Source organism: Cucurbita pepo, chromosome LG01 (assembly GCF_002806865.2).
Source record: "Cucurbita pepo subsp. pepo cultivar mu-cu-16 chromosome LG01, ASM280686v2, whole genome shotgun sequence".
In the NCBI taxonomy this organism is placed as follows: domain Eukaryota; kingdom Viridiplantae; phylum Streptophyta; class Magnoliopsida; order Cucurbitales; family Cucurbitaceae; genus Cucurbita; species Cucurbita pepo.
This window is the reverse complement of record NC_036638.1, coordinates 16,364,073-16,385,951: the sequence shown is the minus strand read 5'-3', so window position 1 is coordinate 16,385,951 and position 21,879 is coordinate 16,364,073. Positions and strand designations below refer to the sequence as shown.

Sequence of the window (21,879 nt, the reverse complement as noted above, 5' to 3'; positions counted from 1 at the left end):
AGATATTATCCGTTTTAGCTCATTACATATCACCGTCGGCCTCACGATTTTAAAATGCATCGGCTTGAGAAAACTTTTCACACACTTATAAGGAATGAAGAGACATTGTTGTAATGGTAAAGTCAAGAAATGAACATCATATGGAGCAATGGCTGTGTCCTAACTGAAATTGTTAATATCACTCTCCTTGGAGGCCAACATTCACGATGGCACATCGCTCAGTGTCTGGCTCGTATACCATTTGTAACAGTTAAAACCCATCACTAGTAGATATTATCCGCCTTGACTCATTACATGTCAGCGTCAACCTCACGATTTTAAAACGCATCGACACACTTTAAAAAATGAAGAGACATTAGTGCAATGGTAAAGTCAAGAAATGGCTGCGTCCTAACTGAAATGTGGAATAGGTTCCAGTTCTACAAGTTCTTTTCTAAATCATGGTTTGATGCAAGAGCAGCAGCAAGGAGTGTTTGCTTCTTAATTTAAAAAGAAACTCATGATTTAGAAAGCCTCATTTACTCTACAAAAAGGAAACCGACTACTGGACAAGAAGATAGGATTTGAACTGAAAGTTTCATCATAAGCTGTTCTCCCAGTCTCCTGTTCTTTCCAAATTCTACCAGTCACCCTAAGCTTCAGTTCCTTACGGTCTCCACCAGAGAAGAAGAGAGCCATGTTACATTGGATAATGAGCCCGTCGAAACTATCCCGAACTTTTCGATGGCTGTCCCTGATGCTTCTGGGCACCCCTTGCCATACTATCTTCCTCCCATTTCCACCCACTTCGAGACTATAGCTGTAGTTCTTTGCATCGTCGTCATCGCCCATGAACCGCAAGAATGCTATGTATGCTGGAGCCATTCCGAGCTGGAAAGCTTCGAAATGCAGGCAAAAGTAATGACCAAAGCAACTGAAAACCTGAGTTTTGACATTCCAAATCAGAGTCACCCACAATCAAGAAGAATTCAAAGCTAATATAAGATATGGGTTTGCAGAATGATAGAACAAATGAGGATGCTAGAGTTCTAAACTAACAAAATCTCTTCCACTCGAGGTAGTACTCCGAGATCGGTAAACAAATCGAAATCATTATAATCTACAGGAATACATTATCTTATGTAGCAAAACCAAATTAAGCATTTCTTCTGCTCAGTTTCTGGAATATCCAAAATTGCACAGCCGTCCATCAAAGGACATCCCAATTCCATGAACAGAAGAACTCCAAAGAAGTGCATGGTTTCATGCCAAAATCAAATCACTAAAATTTAAGCATCTAACATGATTCTAATCTCAAAACGTGCATAAGAAATGCCAAGGAGATTCGCCGACCCAAGAGGGGAAGAAACAGTGTAATATTTCCAAGAATGGAAACAACAAGTCTATGAGGAAAATTACCGTTAGCATCCACGTTGCGTTTTCGACTTCTTGAGGGTTTGATTTTACGTATCGATGGTTGAATGTGCTTCCACTGTGCATGTCTACTTTATGATCATCTTTGAGATGGGCCACCAAATAGGGTATATCACCAACGACCAAACATTCTGATCCAGCGTATGGACAACTATAAGGTCTGTAAATACATTGGGATTCATGTTTGACCTTGCTGTAATAAGGATATATGCCAATGCAACCATAGCTCTGATATTTACATGGAAGTTCTAGCGATGCAGCCACCTTCTCCAATGCAAGGCATCGAATATTGCCAAGTTCGTGCCTGCACGTAGGGCACCGATTGTGCACCCTAGGCTTGCAATCCGAACACAGTGTGTGACCATTTGAACACTGCAGTAACAAAAAACACCATTAAAGAAAATGCTGGCACCCACACTTAGCACACCCCCTTTAAATGTACAAAATTTGGTAAAAGATTCCAAAACAAGCATTTCACTCAACTTATTCTAACTGTAATTCTTCCTTTTTTTAGGTAAACACAAACCTCCACAATGATTGTTATTGTAACAACTCAAGCCCACCGCTAGCAGCCTCAAAGTTTTTAAAACGTGTATGTTAGGGAAAGGTTTCCACACCCATATAAAGAATGTTTCGTTCCCCTCTCCAACCGATGTGGGATCTCCCAAATCCACCCCTTCGGGGCCCAGCGTCCTTGCTTGACACTCGTTCCCCTCTCCAATCGGTGTGGGATCTCACAATATAGCGAGGACGCTGAGACCGGAAGGGGGGTGGATTGTAAGATCTCACATCGGTTGGAGAAACGAAGCATTCTTTATCCCGGTGTGGAAACCTCTCCCTATCAGAGGCGTTTAAAAACATTCAGGGGAAGCCCAGAAGGGAAAGCTCAAAGAGGACAATTTCTGCTAGCGGTGGGCTTGGGCCGTTGCAATCATAGAATCTAACAACTACATCAACACCAAACCTCATCTGGGCATCATCAGTCAGCAAAGTAACCACATAACACAAAGATGAACTAAATTTCATAACTAAACCTGATGTATTGGAGGGTACATTGCATTCAAACACACTGGGCATTCCAAAAGCTGGCGAACACTGCTGGAAACAGCAACATTAGGTTTAAGTTCATTTTGAGTTGGACCATCCACAGCTTCCCTGATGTCCATCATATCTTGATTTTGTGGAGGATCAATAACCTCTGGTTTGCTCCGCACATCATCAAAACAAGGATTTCCAGATGCCATCCTTAAGAAGACAGTTTTATGCTGCCTGAATATATACACAACAACAAGTGGTTTCAGAATCTATCTCCTCTTCAAAAAATCAAAAGATAATATGCAAAACAAACAGACTCTGGATCAAGAGTGTTCTATTAATGGAAACCATAAATTTGCATATCATGAAACGAGACAAGAGACGACGATAAGCAAATGTATTCCCTTCGCCTGAAGAACCCTAAAATTCAAAGAAAACTCACCACGGATCAAAGATTTAAACAGCCGATGAACATTAACACAAACTTCACATTCCATCAAATCTTTCCCCAAGTGAAAACGATCAAAATCAGAAAAGTGGATCAAAATTATCACGACGAGAAACGAAAGGAAAGAGATCGAATCATACCTAGAATCGCAACGAAGGAGTGATTAAAAAGCACGGAAACCCTTGAAATGAGTATCGTTCTGGTGGGTGTGAAAATTGAAACTCAAAAACCGCATCAGAGAAATACGAACACCGAAAAGTTGGTAGCTCAAAGACAAAATTTCAAAATGAAGCCGTTGTTCGACAGAGAACCAGAGGATTACAGAGAGAAATTTCTGGAGAAAGTACAAAAAGTAAAGGTATGAAAAGACTGTGGACCTTGTCCCATCCATACTCTTCTTCCATATTTTGAAATTTCAAGAACAAGTTAGTATTAAGTGTCCAACTTTTTCTCGCCAACACAACAAAATTCCAATTTGATTCTTTTGTTCCACTTTGTCTTTACATGAAATAGACACATTTTTGTGTTATAAGTGATATACGGCTCGAATTATAATTTTCTACGACTCGAATTGGGGCGAGAGTGTGAATACAGAGAAATATCTCCTCGTTCCCGACACTGTTTAGCTCACATAAAGAAGTATCTCCCCGTTTCCAGCCTTGTTTAGGTCACATAGAGAAATATCTCCTCGTTCCCAGCCCTATTTAGCTCAAAGAGAGAAATATATCCCTGTTCCCGACCCTGTTTAGCTCGCATAGAGAAATATCTCCTCGTTCCCGATCTTGTTTAGTTCACATAGAGAAATATATCTTTGTTCCTGACCCTGTTTAGCTCACAGAGAGAAATATCTCCTCGTTCTCGACCCTGTTTAGCTCACATAGAGAAATATCTCCCCATTCCCGATCTTGTTTAGTTCACATAGAGAAATATCTCCCCGTTCTCGGCCCTATTTAGCTCACAGTGAGAAATATCTCCTCGTTCTCGACCCTATTTAGCTCACATAGAGAAATATCTCCCTGTTCCCGACCTTGTTTAACTCACATAGAGAAATATTTCCCCATTCTCGGCCCTGTTTAGCTCACAGAGAGAAATATTCCCCTGTTCCCGACCTTGTTTAGCTCACATAGAGAAATATCTCCCCGTTCCCGACCCTGTTTAGCTCACATAGAGAAATATCTCCCCGTTCCCGACCTTGTTTAGCTCACATAGAGAAATATCTCCCTGTTCCCGACCTTGTTTAACTCACATAGAGAAATATTTCCCCATTCTCGGCCCTGTTTAGCTCACAGAGAGAAATATTCCCCTGTTCCCGACCTTGTTTAGCTCACATAGAGAAATATCTCCCCGTTCCCGACCCTGTTTAGCTCACATAGAGAAATATCTCCCCGTTCCCGACCTTGTTTAGCTCACATAGAGAAATATCTCCCTGTTCCCGGCCCTGTTTAGTTCACAGCGAGAAATATCTCCCTGTTCCCGACCCTATTTAGCTCGCATAGAGAAATATCTCCCCGTTCCTGACCCTATTTAGCTCACATAGAGAAATATCTCCCCATTCCCGACCCTGTTTAGAAAAATGTTAAAATTACGTTAACATGTTTAAAAGCTTAGTTAATATAGTTTATTGATTAACATTTGAGTAAGCAAATCGTGTATACAGTAGAGGTACGATTGTGTTATAATCCTGTCTCGTGTATGTCAAATACTTTTCGATTGTGGTAACGATTAGAGGATTATTGGATGATCTTCCTACTTCCATATCCATATCGAGTAGGAAGTATGTGCATTTTACAGTCCCATACGTATATTATATGGGTGCAATAAAGATAGTCTCCACATAGAATTCATAGACCCGAGGTAAAGATTTTTGGGCTCAAAAGTCTTTGTTTCAACCTGTACACTAGCTAGCTTTTGAAGATGCAATGTATAGGCCTCTTGAATCTTCTTAATCTTGCTTCTTGTAATCGGTCCTTCGGGTACATGCAAAGGGTCAGCAGTTGAATTCATATCACGAGGGTCACTTCTTTTAGGTCACCTTCTCATTGTGGGACTATCAGGGCAAAACCGATTACTCTCATAACCAATCTGTCTCAGAGGACCGACTCCATGATGTATAATAGCATACTAGAGTTTAAAATGAGACGACATACACTAAAACTTGAATGCAGCCGTCCGAGTTACCTTGAATTTGACAACATCTTGACCTTGATAACGAGTTTCAAGGGGTTAGCAGATTAGAAGGAGCCTCGTTAGAGCCAAGTGTTGAACAACCAAAAGTTTACTAGCCGACCACTTGAAATAGGTTTAAGAACACGTAGGGGTCCGTGTCTCGACAAGCTCAAAAAGTAGAGCGTTTAGAATCAACTGATGAGAATATTACTACGTGAGTCTATCCTTAAATAAATAAATAAATAAATAAATAAATTAATTAAAAAAAAAAGCTAATTTGAAAATGAAATATGTAACCCTTAAAATAATGTTAAATTGAGAAGTTTATCCAAACTAAAAAGGTAATTGAAGAAATGGACCACTTTTGGGGGCAAATAATAATAATAATAAAATTAAGGGGTTAAATCATAAATATTAAGAAAAATGGGGTCGAATCTAGTGCCCCGAAAATCCATTGCAGTCCAGTTTGCAGTTTCAGCCCAAAATAGGAGAAGAAGAGAAAGCTGAAGAACTTCGCAGCTTCGACTTCCAGTTCCACAACGAAGCCCGAATTCCATTACTGCAGCTTTCACCAGAGCTTCCTTTCAATCTCCTTCTCTCTATAATCGGCGAAAATCCTCTTCTTTTTCGTTTTCGTTCTTCCATATTCGCTGTAAGTATTACGCGTTACCAATTTTTTTCTTCGTTATGTATGTTCTCTATCTTCAGCCTTTTTGTTTTTCTCTGTTTAGGATTATGCCAGACGTGCAAGCTCTTGTGAATGATTTCGTTATCAAGCTTAAGAAGCGGTTAGTTCTTTGGGATTGTTGATATTTCTAGGAATTGAGTTGTGGTATTATGTTTGTTTGTTTGTTTGTTTGTTTGGATTGGAGGTTCATTTTGTGATGATATTATGACAGTAAAATTGAGGGCTCTTTGGCCACCGCGAAGCATACAGCTGAATTGCTTCGTTCTGTCATTTCCCAGCAGCGAATACCCTACACGAATCAGGCCGCTGCTTTGATTGATGCTGTGAAAGCTGTTGGAGAGCAGCTGATTGCTGCGAATCCTGTTGGTAGAGATATTGAATTATTAATCTTGTTTAGTTTGATTTAATGTTTAACGTCGGTCTGGCTGGTTGGAATTTCACCCTTTATAAAATTCAATTTATTTCCATGGCTGGTGGTTCTTTATTCTGGCTGAAAATAAGTTGTTAATCACCTCTCAATTATCGTTATTCGGTCTTGTCCATGTTTACCTTTTCTTTGTGTGCCCTGCAACTTTAGTTTTCTGGATTCTACTGATTTACTAGCTTTTCATTGGCAATATGTCAATGTACAACTGCAGAGCTTGCTGTGGGTAATATTGTGAGGCGTGTTTTGCACATTATTAGGGAGGAGGATCTCTCTCTCACCACAGCTTCAATTGCTGGGTTGAATTTAGCAGCTGTTAGTGATGATGAAGATGACAATGAAAAAGATGATCGCCCGGTCCTCTCAGCCGCTGCTGTTGCAGCTGCTGCAAGAAGCACTTTGCGACCACCTTCCTTGCAAACTCTTCTTGAGGATGTTCCTAACCAAGCATCTGTTCATCAAACTTCTTCATCTGGAGGTGATTCAGAAGGAAAGAGCAAATGTGAGCTTCCTTAATTTATGATGATTAGCTTTCATTTGTGCGCTTATTCAGTGATGTTTGTGATGTGCTCGAAGGAATTTGATTGTGATATCTAAAATATTTTCTGATTTGTCTGATTAAAATTGATCATTGGGTAATCTATATATATTGCTACGTTGCAATATTATCTCTTGTTTTATATATATAGATAAATTTTATTTGTTGTTTCGTTAGCTCGGACATGTAATTGTAATGGCATATATGGTTTTCTATTTCTTTTCTTTCAAGGTTTTGAAGTTGTTGGGAAATGTTTGTTTGGTTTTGGATTTCTTTGACTGACCATGGTTATTAGACAAAGTCTTTAAAAATGTGTAATTTTCTTCTTCAACTGCGCATTGATATTGTATATTTTGAGTGTTAAAAAATCGTTGTTGTGAGTTGAAATTTATAATTCTATTTTTATAATAATATCATTTGAATGTTTTGCCTCTTAACTCATGGAGTAAATTGGGATTTGAGTCCCTTTTTGGTTGTAATGCCTTTATGTGAATATTTGGAGGTCCGGCTGCATAGATGTAAAGGAAGACTGTGATTGATGGGTATAAATTTATTTTTTAAGATAAGTACTTGAATAGTGAGATTGAGAAACAGGTTCCATTTTTAGCCTCTTCAGGGAATTGATGACAAGGCTTAAGGGAATCATTATCCCCCATGGTTTCACCGGAAATGATTCTCCCTCATCATTTTTTATTGCCCACTCTCTTGATTTTTGTTGGAAGTAGGGTCCTTGATAATGTTAAATGCTTTCTGCTTCTCTTGAACAAAAACCAGCTTATAAATGTGCATGTGTGCGTTTCAACTTTATCTTATTTGTATTTTATTTGTGTGCTCGTTAGTTGAATGAGTAGTGACGTTCTTTTCATTTTATTATTTATTGTTCTTTTCCTATTTGGAACGCAAGTTTTGTTTTTCTAACAAGTTCTTATTGACAGCTGCTGATAAAAGTTCAAGGAGTCGGAAACTCAAGCATGATGTAATTGAAGCTGTTAATGAACTTATTCAGGATATTGCAACTTGTCATGAACAGATTGCTGAGCAAGCAGTGGAACACATTCATCAAAAGTATTTCTCACCTTGAGCTAATTCTAATAAGCTAACCCTTTTTATTGTTTCCTTGAGATCATATTGATCTGAGGTATCTAGTTTATGGCTTACTGAAAGAGTATAATATGGTTATTGACTTTGGGAAGTAGATCTAGTGTCTATTATTTTATTGTACTCAAGAGGTCCTTAACCACATGGTGTTATCTGTTTTCTTCTTGTGCTCTTTTTCTCATGAGAGGTAAACTATTTGTGGCTTGATGGTGGGAAAAGCAACCTATCAGAAAAGATTCTTTTATCTTCCACCTCTAAGGATAAGTTCCTCAATCTTTCAAGATTAATAATCATTGAATTATTGGGTCTAAATGTGAACATGAACAAATACAGTTATATTTTATTAATTGTGAAACTATTTGAGTTCAAGAGCTGGCTTCTATTGTGGGTGCAGTTTTGACTCATGGTCTGTGCCTGAATTTAGTCTCCCTTTAAATGGTAACCCAATTTATATCCTAACACTGAAATAGTTCAAAACAAGTTGTTAATCAGGAAAAGATATACTCTCTCTTAAAGTGGTGGGTTAACCCTGATCCAAGCTTCCAAGTCAAGCCTTTCTACCTATCCCCACCTTTTTGTGCCCAAACTGGTCCTCGTCATTGTAAAATCTATGAGATATTTTACTGGGCAGACCACAACAAGGAAGGAGGTTCCCATCTTGGTTAGCTGGTACAAGTTCAAGTAACCCATATCTTTGAGTGGCCTTTATCTTGGAAACCTTTGAACTTGACTAAACATCTGATGATTTTCTTTTGAAAAGCTCTATGGAGGAAACTGGTGGCTGCTAAATGTAGAGCCTCCAAAAGTGATTGGTTGACTAATCAAATGGCTATCAAATTCTCCCAAGTCTCTTGGAAAGGAGTCGAAAGGTGGCATACAGGTGCACCGACCATTTACTTTAGAAACACACCTAGTATTCCAGGCTTCCCAATTCAAGGCTTGGAAGCATGCTGCCAAAGAACTTACCAGCTGAACTGAATCCTAAGCTTGAACTCTCACTCACATGGCTTGGAGGTTTTGATTTAGTGGGCTGGACAGCAACTTGAGGAAGTTACATCAGAAGCCTTTAATCTCATCAGTTTTCAGCCCCTGCTTTATACCTTGAGGGCAAGGTGAAAGATTGGTTGGTGGCAGTCTGGAAGGGAATGATAGAACTTCAGGCCATGGATGAATATCATGTATGTTAGGAGGGATGCGGAATAAGTAAGCAGGGTGTTTAATGCATGCAAGGTGTGTGAATGAGGATTAGGGTTGTATGGTGTAAAAATGTTAGAGGTTCAGGGTTTTTTTTTTTCTTTCTTTTTTCTTTTTAATCTTCTTCAGATGTCCTTCATCCTTTCTTTTTATTATTAAATTGGCTTTACTCATTGTTCTACTGCATAAGTTTGTATTTGATTTCCTTGCATCATTTTCTGTTTCTGGCTTCAATCTGAAATATGCAATTGGAACTTAGAATTTCCTTTTCAAGAATTTACCTCAATATCCTCACATATATTGAATGCCAAAAATTTTCAGCGAGGTAATATTAACTCTGGGGAGTTCCAGAACAGTATTGGAATTTCTTTGTGCTGCTAAGGAGAAGAAAAGGTCCTTCCGGGTGTTTGTTGCTGAGGGTGCTCCAAGGTCTGGGCTAATAACTAAAGCTAGCTTTATGCTTTGGTACAAGTTCATATTACACTTTGAATTTGTAGGTTCACTCTACCACTTATTTCTTCTGAATGTTGACAGATATCAGGGTCATCTTCTTGCTAAGGAGTTGGTTACAAGAGGTTTACAGACCACACTTATTACTGATTCTGCAGTTTTTGCCATGATCTCTCGGGTGAATATGGTACGTGGTAGCCATAGTGTCTATACATATAAATGCGTTTATTGCAACCCATGCATAAAGTGGGATGGACATGACAACTTATGAGATAGCTTCATCTTCAAATCTGTTCTACAAGGTAATAGTTGGCGCTCATGCTGTCATGGCAAATGGTGGTGTCATAGCACCTGTTGGATTGAATATGTTGGCCCTTGCAGCTAAAAGGCATGCTGTTCCTTTTGTTGTACTAGCTGGAAGTCACAAGGTGATGTTATGAATTAGTCTATTCTCAAATTTGTATTTTGGTTAAAATTTAAAATCGACCATTTTGTATTTCACCATCAAATTATTTCTTCATCAAAAGCTAAAGAATTGATGGTGTCAATTTTTTCTGGTTTGCAAACCATGATAGACAAACCTGTTACATTTCAGCTCCCTCTTAATCTTTTCTCTTGAAGTAGTTTGATTCCTTATTTGGGAACTTTTAACCACTTAGAAACAGAAGGGCAAATGGAGAGAGTAGACATAATCAATTAATTATAACATCCATGCTTGGGTTCTTAAGTGTATATAGCTTAGTGACTGCATTAGAGATTGTGGCTATGACCTTTGACTTCTATGAAGGTGGGCTAGGGCTTTGAGTAACATGCTGTATCTTCACTGGGGGGTTGAATGCACTGCATAACTACCTAGTCTGTCTATAGGAATGATGGTGGGTAAACGCAGGCGGCATATACCATGTCTGATAGAATACAGACATCAGTAGATAGAAAGGAGTAGCAATCAAGAATAGGTAAAATTTCCATGTTCAACTTTTTAAACATGGATAGGGGAAAGAAATATTAGAAAATTTTATTCCTAGAAATGAAATGACACCATCCATGCTCATGTTATCATAATTTGTGGAAGAACCCATTTGGTTAGACAATAAAAGGAACAAAAGTATAATTGATTGCCTTATATTCATGCAAATTTACTTCTGTTATAATTCTACCAAAAACTGATCTGCCATAGCTTAATTTCTTACATTATATCCACCTCTGCTGAGGTTTGAGTTCCCACCTCGACCTTAGTATGATTTGAAAAAGAAAATCTCTACCCGCATTGGCTTAGTCATCTCAAGAGAGAAAATAAGATGGAACGAGATTCCTCCTCTTGATTTGCTGTTGTACCAATCCTACTGGAAGAAAAGAGGCCATGCTGACTGTTGGAGCGTGTTATTTCCTTCCCTCTTGATTTTCCTTTTGTAGTCTCCTTCGGACAGGAGAGATTGTCTCCCTCCTTTTGTAGTTTCTTCTCGACGTTCATTTTTTAATTCTTTTAGTTTCTCCTTGCATCATCATGGTAATGAAACTCTGTTTCTAATTTATAAAATGTAGAGAATACCGATTACTATAAATCTTGTTCAGACCTCAAAGTTTAGGAGAAAAACACCCCTCGAATTAGTAACATAACGAGAAAGTGTAGATGACGAAACACTTTAGTTGAAGACCTAGAAGTCATTAACCCGCATTTACTACAAACCTTCCTCATTTTCCTCAATAAAATCAAAAGATTGCTCAGGATACTGTTCTAAGCTGGCATGCTGCCTTCATTGTTTCATTTATTTATTTATTTCTCTAAATATGTGTTACTTATTTGACAGTTATGCCCTTTGTATCCTCACAATCCTGAAGTTCTACTCAATGAACTGAGATCCCCATCAGAGCTACTGGACTTCGGTGAATTTTCAGATTGTATGGACTTCGGAACTAACACTGGTTCTCCTCTTCTTCACGTAGTTAACCCTACATTTGACTATGTGCCGCCAGCACTCGTTAGTTTATTTATTACTGACACGTAAGTCCAGCACTTATTGTTAAGCAGTTCCCTTTTTTTCTTTTTGTGCTGCATTTCATTCATTTACCTCCCAACTCCTAGATAAAAGGGAGTGCTGTGGGAATATTGATTTCATGTGTTCTTCGTTCTGCTTTTCTATTGTACTTTTGGATTTCAATTTCNAAAAAAAAAAAAAAAAAAAAAAAAAAAGGAGTGTGGTTATCTTGATCGTGATTTTATCTGTTTATTACTCATTATTTACTCTTGTAACTTTGACAGAGGCGGCCATAACTCATCATACATGTATCGGCTTATTTCTGATTATTATTCAGCTGATGATTTGGTAATTAAACGAAGGCTTTCTACAGGGAGCTGATTGTTGCTCCCTTCTTATTCGTCAAATATTTGGTAAGGCCGCAAGGGTTTTGTTTTGTCTTTTATTTTTATATATCTAGTTTCCCATAATTGTATTATATTCATGTCAAATGGTAGAAAACTAATCAAATCAAGTAAAAGACCCAGTACACTCTTAACAGCAAGCGCCTTTCTCTGTTATACCAGAAGAAGAAAATAATTCAAGATCCTATTTTAATGTAAAGTTGCCAATCAATCAGGCCATGATTGCATATTGGAAATAGGAACGGGAGAATTGGGCTCGTTTTCTCTTATTTGTATTCTCAATGTTCACTTTAGATCATAAACAAATCTTAATTTGTTGGGGTTGGGGGTTGGACCTATTTCTGTAACATCCCAAGCCATTGCTATTAGATATTGTCCTCTTTGGACTTTCCCTTTCAGGGTTCTCCTCAAGATTTTTAAAACACGTCTGCTAGGAAGAGGTTTCCACACCCTTATAAGGAATGCTTCATTCCCCTCTCCAACCGACGTGAGATCTCACAGGATCAGGAATTACTCTCAGTTATTAGTTCTCGGAGAGGGGAATACCATATTTATTTTTTACACCATGTTTCTTTTTTATTCTCGTTTTCTCTACTTCCGTTATACCAATTTGACATTGATTTCATTTCATGTGTTCACACAAAGTCGTTTCTGAGTAGTGCATGAAGCCTTATTTAAGCATGCCTTATCATAATCCAATCATACTTGATTTGGAAGGGCTCATATCGTTGTGAACTGCATCTTGACTTTGCAGTTGGCAAGTGTGAACTTTTCATTAACATTAATGTCATTTCAATGGCGAACCGTTTCAGGATTGCAGTTAGCAACACGAGCGAGCTAATGAAAAGAATCACAAATTCTAGCATCTCAACCATGTAGAACTATCATCCTCGCTTCAACAAAAGGGAAAGAAAAAGAACAGAAAAAGTTCAAATTTGGCTGAACGAAAAGCTTAAAGGTTTTGGCCATTTTGTGTTTATTGCGAGTTTTCTGGCTGGGCTGAAGGGTGTTGTGTTGGTGTGGAAACAATGGAAATTGGTGGCCTTCTATTTGTTGTTGATTACTTTGCTGCCAAAGCCCAAACATTGTGTTCTGCAGATCACTGGCAGAATCAATGAACTACAGAAAAATCAAGATCTTTTTAGCATTTTGCACAAGAAACTTCGGCCATTTGAGATACTTTTTCTTTTTTCTTGTTTGTATCCCAAGCATTCTTTCATGTTGAGAATTCTGAATTCTAGACAGGCAAGACCAATATGATAGGCCCATAGTTAAAAATGCATATTCTTGACATATCAGCTGTTTCTTTTAAGCTATTGGAATTTGTATCTTTGCCTTCAGTTCTTCAGGTTTGTTTTGTTGGGGGTTATAATGCTATTTTGGTCATGTACTTTCTATAAATTTTGTTTTTTTTTTAATTAATTTATTTAATTTTTGTGACACCAATAAACTGTATAACCAATTGATGTGAAATCCAAATAAGAACACTTCTGCACTAGGATGCCTCCTCAATGCCAAGTTCTAACACTCCAAATCAATTCAATTTCACTCCTCAGAGAATAAATACACAACCAGCTTAAAAGAAATAATAAAATAATAATTATATTTAGTTCATTAAAGCTCCATCTTTTTCTTATTTTAGTTTATGTTAAACTTAATTTGATGTGAATTATGAAAGATATACTTTACTAATCAAGTGAATTAGCATAAATTGAAAAAGAAAAAAGCTAATTGAATTGAAAAAGAAAAAAGTTGTCGTAAATTAAAAACCATCAAAAGATGAGATTATATGTTAGAAGATCGAACACATATAAATCCAACTCATTTGAAAATTGTCATATGAACATATTATGCCGTTCATTTTGTTAGCTAGTTAGCTAACGTCAATTTAAGTTAGAAGTCATTTTCAACCATTCCAAAAGGAACCAAAATGTGGTCAAATACTAGAAGGTTTTCAATGCATATATTCTCCACCATCTAAAAGAATGTTATCTATATCTTGTAGGGGCCATGGAATTTCATACCGAACAAAATGAATGAATTATATATCTCTATAGACAATTTATAATTCCTCAACTTTTACTTTTTTTAGCTTTACGAAGTCCTCTTTATTCTTCAATCACGTGGCAAAATCAATCTATAGAATCACGACTGAAGAGAATATGACTCAGAGAACCACACAAAATATTTTAATCTCCATCACCAAATCAGACATCCATTAATGTCGAAACTAGCTTACGACACCTCAACTAATCTCACTACACAAACATCTAATTGAACATATGAAAATATAATCCAGTCAGAGCCACAAAAACTAGCCCTTCTTACAAAAGACTAATGGAAAAGGATCTCCTCGGCCATTGAACAAACGTCTCCCCAACTAAGAAACTTGAAAATCGAACTCTTCCAAGATATAGCAAAAACACAATTCAAAATAGGAGGCCAAGATTCTCAATCAAACCATACAGAAACACAATCCAAGACATTAATCCTTCTGTGAAGGAGATGCTACACAAAAAAGTCACTTTCTTGGAAACTTTAACCTCTCATGACTTAAACTCACATGGAACTACATGAAAAACCTTCTTAAGGGCTATTGACTTTATGGGCAAAGATCTCCTCTCCCAGGTTAGAAGGTTAACGATGAAAATCTACTCAGCCAAGGATAGAAGGTTAACGATGTTTGTCGCTTTCCTATCGGTCAACGAATGACTGAACCCAGGATCAAGAGACAGATCAGCTGATAACAAGAAAAAATGGAGGCTCCTACTATTAATACACAGAACAAAGTACCTCCTACAATAATGAACAAACCAACAAAATAATGTTTAGTAATTAAACTACCAACTTAGAATATATACAGGATGTTTTGCTTAGTACTTTTGAGTGTTTGAGCTAGTTTATGCAAGACAAACGTTTAATCTTACACTATTTAGTTGTTCTTTTTGTTACAAAATGTTTTTTAAGATAATAAAAACCTTAATCCCATCAAGAAAGTGAAGCTTTTTATTGTTCTAATTAATAGCACATTGAATAAATGCATAGATGAATTTTTGTTCAAATGGATTAACCAATGTGCTTTGAGCACAGTTATTTTAGTATGTGAGAAGGTGAATTTTATTCTAAAAATAACATGAAATGAAATGAAAGTTTGATAAAATGACATAGAATTGAATTTTATTCTCTTAATAATAGTTTGAGTAATCCTTTATTTTATAAAGAGAACACTCCCATAAATTTGATCTTTCTAGACAATGATCTCCCCAGAGTTTCAATAAGTTAATTTATTTAAGCCAACAGCACACCGTAAGTCAATTTAAGGATGAATAAATCAACATTCATACCATTACATGAATTAACACCCCGAGCCTCCAACACTGACGCCCTTTTCCTTTTCTCTTCTTGAGGCAAATGTTTCTGCGACGAGCAACGGGAAAGCGATTGTGGCGTCACAATGTACCTGGTTTTCCCAAAGAAGAAATCGATTAGAATCATAAATTTGTTACGTTTAGCAAAGGGAGACTAAAAAATAGAAAGAGCATTGAAGGTCACTAATGCAAGAACTGGAAGCCAAGCGAGATTCTAGTTAATGAGATCCGGAAACTTAGAGTGTAAAATGGTAATGAAAATGGATGATTGAGGCAGACCTTGACAGTCTTGGCTGAATCTCGAATTTTGCCCCAAGAGACAGCCTCATCAGGGCGGGCTCCGGAGTCACTTCCATCAAATTCTTGGGCTGTATTGATGAAGACAGCATAGTCTGCACCATTGCGCATCATATTGGCATTGCAAATATGATGCTTGGGGAGACCCCCACCAAGAATTATCATTCCAGTCTTCCTTGGACTTGCATGGACAGCTTCACCATTCATTGACCTAATATCTGTCCAAATAACCAAACTCATCTTCATTTTCATTGTTTAACCTTGTAATATAAGCCCAGCAGCACCACCGCCAAGAACAAAAGGGAAGGGGGGGAAGACAACCTTGAATGACGTCAATAATCAATCCAGGATTACGAAAGGAGTGGAAATACAACATGTCTCCCAATGAGCCATCTGTTAATCCTGGACAGAAAACAGGGATGTTGTTCTGCATAATATCAAATGCACTGTTTTAAACTACAGATGAAAAGGCAGGACAAGAAAATAAACTTACGAAATTCATACAACTTAATCCAAAATGTGGTTGTCTGAACCAATACAGATATTGACAGTTTCTTTATAAGTTTAAGAAAATAAAAACTCTAATTCTGATGGCCATTTGGTCAAATGATAATGCCGAACACGAGAACATATGTAAGAGATTCTATTGAATTTTACCTTATATGCCCAATAAAGATACGAATTCTTGTCATTTATTTCTCTTCCCAAGCGTTGGATTACCTTGGACGGTGTCCATAATACATTCTACACAGACCATACAAAACAAATGAAAAAACTTAGAGACTTTGTTTAGAAGAGAAACAATTTTATTGTTAAACGAAATAAAAGGAGTTGAACACTTTTAATCATCAAAATGCACATTACATGAAAAGGCTCCAATTAGCAATTAAAGATGAAAGACTACGACCAGAAGTCTACATTTACACCAGTACAAAGAAATAAAAACAGCCAACTCTACGAGAGCCTCTAAATTGGGGACCATATCTCAAGAAATTCAATCATTTCTCACAGGCCAAAGAGACCAAAAGAACACCCTGTTAAAAGTCAGTCATAACACCTTCATTGACCACAAAAGGGATGAACACATTATGAGGTAAAACCAAACTCCATCCAAAAGCTTTTAACATAGAAGTCCAGTAACCATAAGCATAAGAACAGCAACCAAAGGGGTGTCCACGAGTCTCACTGTCAGACAAACACATAACACCAAAAAAGAGAAAGAAAAAAAAAAAAAAAACAACGCAGCATTCGCCATTGTAATCGATCAACAGTATTAATACCTCCATGGCTGAATTCCCATAAGAAAACCTTTATTTTCCCTGGATAAATATCTTTCCCAATAAGAGAATAAAAATTGTTTGAAGTTGGATCATGTGAAAGAATTAAAATCTGCCATCAAAGAGCCAAAAGTAAAAGACGTCGAGGGAAATCCAAGAATCGTTTGAATTCCTCAAAACCAATGATAATATGATGTATTAGCTTATTATTAAGCCTAGATTCCGTAATTTGAACAAGTTTCAGGCTGTTATTTTTATATGTTTCTTTGTATTTTTACCTTTGGTAGTCAAGACTTGTTTCTAACCAGTTGTTTAGGTTGCTGGTTACTAGTTGGTTGTATTTAAAGGCATTGCAGCCTTATTTTTGAGTTAACACTTTGAATAATAAAGATTTCTCCAATATTTGTGAAGCTGATCAACATCAATTTTGGTATCAAAGCACCCTCGTAGTAGGGTTCTAATGGCTGGGAAGAAAAACCCACCAACAATAGGTGATGATTCGGTTCTAACTGATTTGAAGCTTCAATTCACGAAGTCCTTTCTCACCTTGAACATTGACAAAAAAGATATTGTCAATCAAGAACTCTATCGAAGAAATGAAGGACAGTATGAAAGAAATGCATCAGCTTATGACTCCGATGGCCCAACATTTCGATGGAATAATCCCACAGCCTAGTATAGTTCAAGAAGGAAAAAAGATTGAACGCAATGCTGCAAATAGTCAAGAACATTAGCCCCACACTAGCTAAAAAGTTCAAGAAAGCTTGGAGGGATTTCCATGTGAGGGAAATAGCACGGACAGAGGCACGACCGATCTCTTGAGTCAGTGCTTGATTTCCTTGTGATTTATCATCGAAAGCAATAGAAAAGATCTTACTCAATGGAAATGGAACACTTTAGAGTAATTTCGTTCAGGGAAGGGCAGTTGGTGGTGACAGAGGTTAGAGTGTGGGGGTTTTCCTGTATTTGAAGTTTTTCTAACGCAAGGATAATAAAAGAAAATAATGAATCCAGAGAAAACTTGAGAAATAATACAAGGAAAAACATGAATATAATCTTTTAAGTAAGTACCTCTTCAAGTTGTTCCTTTAACATCTGATCCAAAATTGGGATAATCCAGTCCTCAAATTTGCAGTAGTTATCATTAGGGACCAATAAATTACCAATGCGATTCAACCCTTTTGAACGAAGGACTGCTCCAGGAAGAGAAAAGTCACCTTTGTAAGTGGGAGCAAGACATTTTATAAGATCTTCTTCAATACCACCAGTAGTAGTGACAATCACATCAACCTGCGGTGAAATTGAAGTAACCCCATAATTGGAGGAGCCTAAATTCAAGTTAAAATGCAGCATAGCCAAAGACCATCAAAAGCTACGAGCTAAAAGGGGATTAAAAAAAAGGTACATAATTACCCATGTGGAAAACATGCAACAAACAAATTTTGATGCAACTTATTGATTAGCTGACGTTTCTTTGCAACTAATTAAAAATTAGAAATGCTTAGATAATTAAAAAAAAACTATTTGTTTAGGTCACGCATTCAACATCCTCCCACATTTTTCTCTAACCATAATTTGCCATGAACTATGGCATTAGATAAACCTCTAATCATTCTTAAATATTACTGAACGGAGTATGCATTATACTGTGTTAGATGATTCTTGCTTCAGCTAACTTATTTAACATAGAGAAAATGGAATATTATACTTAGAGTTTGTTTGACAAACTATTTTCAAAGCAAGTTTTGCTTTTGTATTTTATAATTTTTCATGAATTGTAAAAGTAGAAGTATTGTGCATATTAAAATTATTATCCACAAACCTGTGATTTTCACGGGATGATAATTTCATTTGTTTAAGATCAAATAATACATGAAAACATGCAAAAGGAAAATGAGAGAAAAATAACTTCTAAAAAATGATTATCCAAGCACATTTTCCTAATTTTTGTGTTAAAAAAATGTAAAACTATGCTGACACCAATTCCCAAACAAGTTATTGGCATCCAGCATAGCAGTAGTTCAACCAATCAACTTATACTAGATTGAAAGCATTTTTTAAACAGACAAACACTAGATTGATCAAAATGAGATATCAAGTCTAACTCACCATACGATGTTCAACAAGATAACGAATTGTGTCTCTAACACCAGAAGAAATAAGATTAGAAGTGAAACCAAGAAACACTTTGCACCTCGTTGACTGCCTAAAGATTGGATCCTTCTCCTCCTCAGAGCAATCTTCTGTTATATTCTCATCAGCAAGCCTCCAATCTATCTTCAATCCAACAAAGTATCATTTCTCAAAAGTAAATCATCAATGCAAAGATTTACTGGGATGAGATATGTTATAAACATCCCATTAAAAAAATAATAAAGGAACCTCCAGTTGAGATAAAAGCTTACCATTTGATTGATGATTTCAATGGCATCTCCTAAATTGGAGGCTTGAAATCCAGTGGAGACCATGGAACTTAGAAGCTTGGAATAATTTACTCCGTGATTGAAGTCATATCCCTCAATTTTGATGCTTTTCCCTTCAAGATTCTCTGATTTCATAAAAACCGTGGTGTGCACAGATGACAAAACATTATCATTCTCCATCTGACGCAATGCTTCACTGCCTGCACAATGTATTTACATGAATATGGAGCTGGGAACTGTATAATAGATTTGTTGTATGCCTGTACCACCCTACCACTTTGAAAAAGGAATCCCAAACAAGAAAAAAGTTCCACCCCATATGTGCAGCAGATATACTAAAACTAGTTGTCTCAGGTCATTGACATCCACTGGCCACCATTTCATCAGTTCAGACAAATTCAAGTTATTCAACTCACAGAATCCCAGAAATTTAAAGCTAATAGGAAATATTTATATTTACCTAATCCAAAGAAACCCCCGTCTCCATGATATGGTTTATGGTTTAAGAACTATACAGGAAAGGAACAAAATCCCTAGTGAAGTGATTCATTTTACCCTTCCTTTTANAAAAAAAAAAAAAAAAAAAAAAAAAAAAAAAAAAAAAAAAAAAAAACCAGCAACAAAAGCATACAAAAGGGAAATCCTTGTGATTAAAGTTGGCACCGTGATTTCTCTTCTATCTTATTTTCCAAAAAATTATTCAAGAGACATTTTGGGGCACAGCTGAAAATCACAACTGCAAACTCACAATTATATCACGATGTCAACAAACAAGCAAATCTCAAATTGAAACCATCCAGAAAGACTAAACACAAACTTCAAACGATTGTTACGGCATATATAATTCCCAAAGAGTGAAACAATAGAACTCTTTTGTGGAAACGAGCAATCAAAAATCGTGATGAAGAGAGACGAAAAAAGTAACACTAATGAAAAGGGAGAGAAACTTAGGTAAGAAGAAAAACAGAGAGTTTGCATGAAAAAGAGAGAAATTTATGGTACTACAATAGAAATAGAGCTCTCTTCTCGTTAAGGTGAGAAAATGAGAAAAATATTTCCATTCCTCCTCTCCTCTGTATTCAGTTCACTCTATCCTAACATACCGTAGCAGTAAATTCAAACCACCATTGGTGATTGGTTAATCTAAGGGAGAGAACTTCAACTTTCACAAAAAGCTCACAGTCTTCCTCGCTACCATAATTTCAATAAAAAAAACTCATCAAACCTAGCTATAATCTACAGCTATAAACATGCTGAGCTTGTTCTGCAATTACAACAACACCACCTTCCATTTATGAGACAGATCCTAATTTGAGTTGTTGAAAACAAAAGCTTAAATGAAGTTTGTGAGAATACCAGTAACAACAGAGAAGAAAGTCAGTGCAAACTACTACGAGTGAGCGGCGGCGGCACGAGTAGAGAGAGCCGGCGCGGCGCCGGTGGTACTGAACGGGAGAGAGACGGCCGGCGAGAAGAGGGCCGCCGTGAAGAGTGAGATGAAGATGTAAAGGATCGGTATTACACTTAGGTTCCCGCTTTTATTTATTTTTATTTCGAAATAAATTACATTTTTAATTCTTAAAAATATGATTTTGTTTATTTATTTATTATTATTATTATATGTCTTATCAACGCCAAATAATGGAATAAAACTTTTTAAAAAATCATTTTAAAGATTTTATTTTTTTATTCGTAATATCTATCGCCAATTTTAAAAAAATTATATTATTATTCATTTCTACTCAATAAATTAGACACATTTTTATTTATTATTATTTTTTGTCAATATTAAATATCAAATTAGGGGCATTTCGTTTGTAGCCTCGAGATGCTGCCAAATCGAGACGTTTCATGAATAGGAGCTTTATATTTATATTTTTTAAACCAACAAAAACGAGTCAATTTCTAAGAGTCAGGGACCATAGATATTTTTACGTACTTGTTTTCTCTCAATTTCTTACGAGTCGGGGTGGAGATATTCTCCACGATGGCTCTGTTTAATTATCAGGGAAAAATATCTCATAAACCGCTCTCCTGTTACTCTATGTACTTGGGTCAGGGGCAAAGATATTCCCCATAACGACCCCATTTAACTATTAGGGAAAAATCTCTCATAAATCACTCCCCTATTACTCGGGGACCATAGACATTTTTACATGCTTGTTTTCTCTCAAGTTCTTATGGGTCGGGGGGGGGGAAATATTTCCCATAACGACCTGTTTGACTACCAAAAAAAATTTCTCATATATCCCTCACCTATTACTCGAAGAGACCCAAATTAAATAGATGTGTTTCTTCTACTTTTATTTAACTAAATTGTATAATACCGGGAAAAAAAAACATTTAAAAACTTATTTATTTTAAATAAAAAAAATTTAAATGATTAATATATATATAACTTATTTATTTTAAATAAAAAATAAAAATTTAAATGATTAAAAAATATATATATCTATATATATATAATATAAAAAAAAAAAAAATATATATATATATATATATATATATATAACTTATTTATTTTAAATAAAAAATAAAAAAGTTAATGATTAATATATATATATATATATATATATATATATATATATATATATAACTTATTTATTTTAAATAAAAAATAAAAAATTAAATGATTAATATATATATGTATATAAAACTTATTTATTTTAAATAAAAAATA

General features: G+C 36.2%; 3 protein-coding genes across 8 annotated transcripts; 1 reads left to right on the top strand and 2 right to left on the bottom strand.

Moving 5' to 3' along the window:
• Positions 1-364: 364 nt before the first annotated feature.
• Positions 365-3,301, bottom strand: LOC111810521 (E3 ubiquitin-protein ligase DIS1-like). Of its 2 annotated transcripts, none has more exons than XM_023697230.1 (4): positions 3,037-3,301; positions 2,448-2,682; positions 1,399-1,785; positions 365-921 (listed from the first exon to the last, which is right to left on the bottom strand). In XM_023697230.1, exons 2-4 carry the CDS (start codon positions 2,655-2,657, stop codon positions 505-507), a joined length of 1,014 nt encoding a protein of 337 aa, XP_023552998.1. In that variant the 5' UTR covers positions 2,658-2,682; positions 3,037-3,301; the 3' UTR covers positions 365-504. The 2 variants fall into 2 exon arrangements, with proteins under 2 accessions (XP_023552998.1, XP_023553005.1); XM_023697237.1 differs by lacking the exon at positions 3,037-3,301 and adding an exon at positions 2,891-3,030.
• Positions 3,302-5,503: 2,202 nt separating this feature from the next.
• LOC111796675 (translation initiation factor eIF-2B subunit beta-like) lies at positions 5,504-13,178 on the top strand. The gene is made up of 11 exons (XM_023679401.1): positions 5,504-5,714; positions 5,794-5,850; positions 5,962-6,116; positions 6,389-6,676; positions 7,648-7,777; positions 9,326-9,433; positions 9,539-9,641; positions 9,757-9,882; positions 11,263-11,456; positions 11,715-11,843; positions 12,647-13,178. Exons 2-10 carry the CDS (start codon positions 5,798-5,800, stop codon positions 11,809-11,811), a joined length of 1,254 nt encoding a protein of 417 aa, XP_023535169.1. The 5' UTR covers positions 5,504-5,714; positions 5,794-5,797; the 3' UTR covers positions 11,812-11,843; positions 12,647-13,178.
• A 991-nt stretch (positions 13,179-14,169) lies between these two features.
• LOC111796682 (deoxyhypusine synthase) lies at positions 14,170-20,728 on the bottom strand. 5 transcript variants are annotated; one of them, XM_023679423.1, is made up of 9 exons: positions 20,556-20,728; positions 19,182-19,399; positions 18,886-19,053; positions 17,848-18,066; positions 16,157-16,243; positions 15,821-15,926; positions 15,482-15,717; positions 15,179-15,294; positions 14,170-14,630 (listed from the first exon to the last, which is right to left on the bottom strand). In XM_023679423.1, exons 2-8 carry the CDS (start codon positions 19,377-19,379, stop codon positions 15,190-15,192), a joined length of 1,119 nt encoding a protein of 372 aa, XP_023535191.1. In that variant the 5' UTR covers positions 19,380-19,399; positions 20,556-20,728; the 3' UTR covers positions 14,170-14,630; positions 15,179-15,189. The 5 variants fall into 5 exon arrangements, with proteins under 5 accessions (XP_023535191.1, XP_023535199.1, XP_023535205.1 ...); XM_023679431.1 differs by having other exon boundaries at positions 14,170-14,627; XM_023679437.1 differs by having other exon boundaries at positions 14,170-14,574.
• Positions 20,729-21,879: the final 1,151 nt, after the last annotated feature.

Coding starts and splice junctions, on each gene's coding strand:
- LOC111810521 (XM_023697230.1), bottom strand. CDS start 2,657: ATGGCATCTGGAAATCCTTGTTTTGATGATGTGCGGAGCAAACCAGAG. Junction 1,786..2,447: donor TGTACCCTCCAATACATCAG/GTTTAGTTATGA, acceptor TTGTTACTGCAG/TGTTCAAATGGTCACACACT. Junction 922..1,398: donor ACGCAACGTGGATGCTAACG/GTAATTTTCCTC, acceptor GTCAAAACTCAG/GTTTTCAGTTGCTTTGGTCA.
- LOC111796675 (XM_023679401.1), top strand. CDS start 5,798: ATGCCAGACGTGCAAGCTCTTGTGAATGATTTCGTTATCAAGCTTAAG. Junction 6,677..7,647: donor TTCAGAAGGAAAGAGCAAAT/GTGAGCTTCCTT, acceptor TCTTATTGACAG/CTGCTGATAAAAGTTCAAGG. Junction 9,642..9,756: donor TGATCTCTCGGGTGAATATG/GTACGTGGTAGC, acceptor CTGTTCTACAAG/GTAATAGTTGGCGCTCATGC.
- LOC111796682 (XM_023679423.1), bottom strand. CDS start 19,379: ATGGAGAATGATAATGTTTTGTCATCTGTGCACACCACGGTTTTTATG. Junction 15,927..16,156: donor ATCTTTATTGGGCATATAAG/GTAAAATTCAAT, acceptor GATATTATGCAG/AACAACATCCCTGTTTTCTG. Junction 15,295..15,481: donor ATTCAGCCAAGACTGTCAAG/GTCTGCCTCAAT, acceptor TGGGAAAACCAG/GTACATTGTGACGCCACAAT.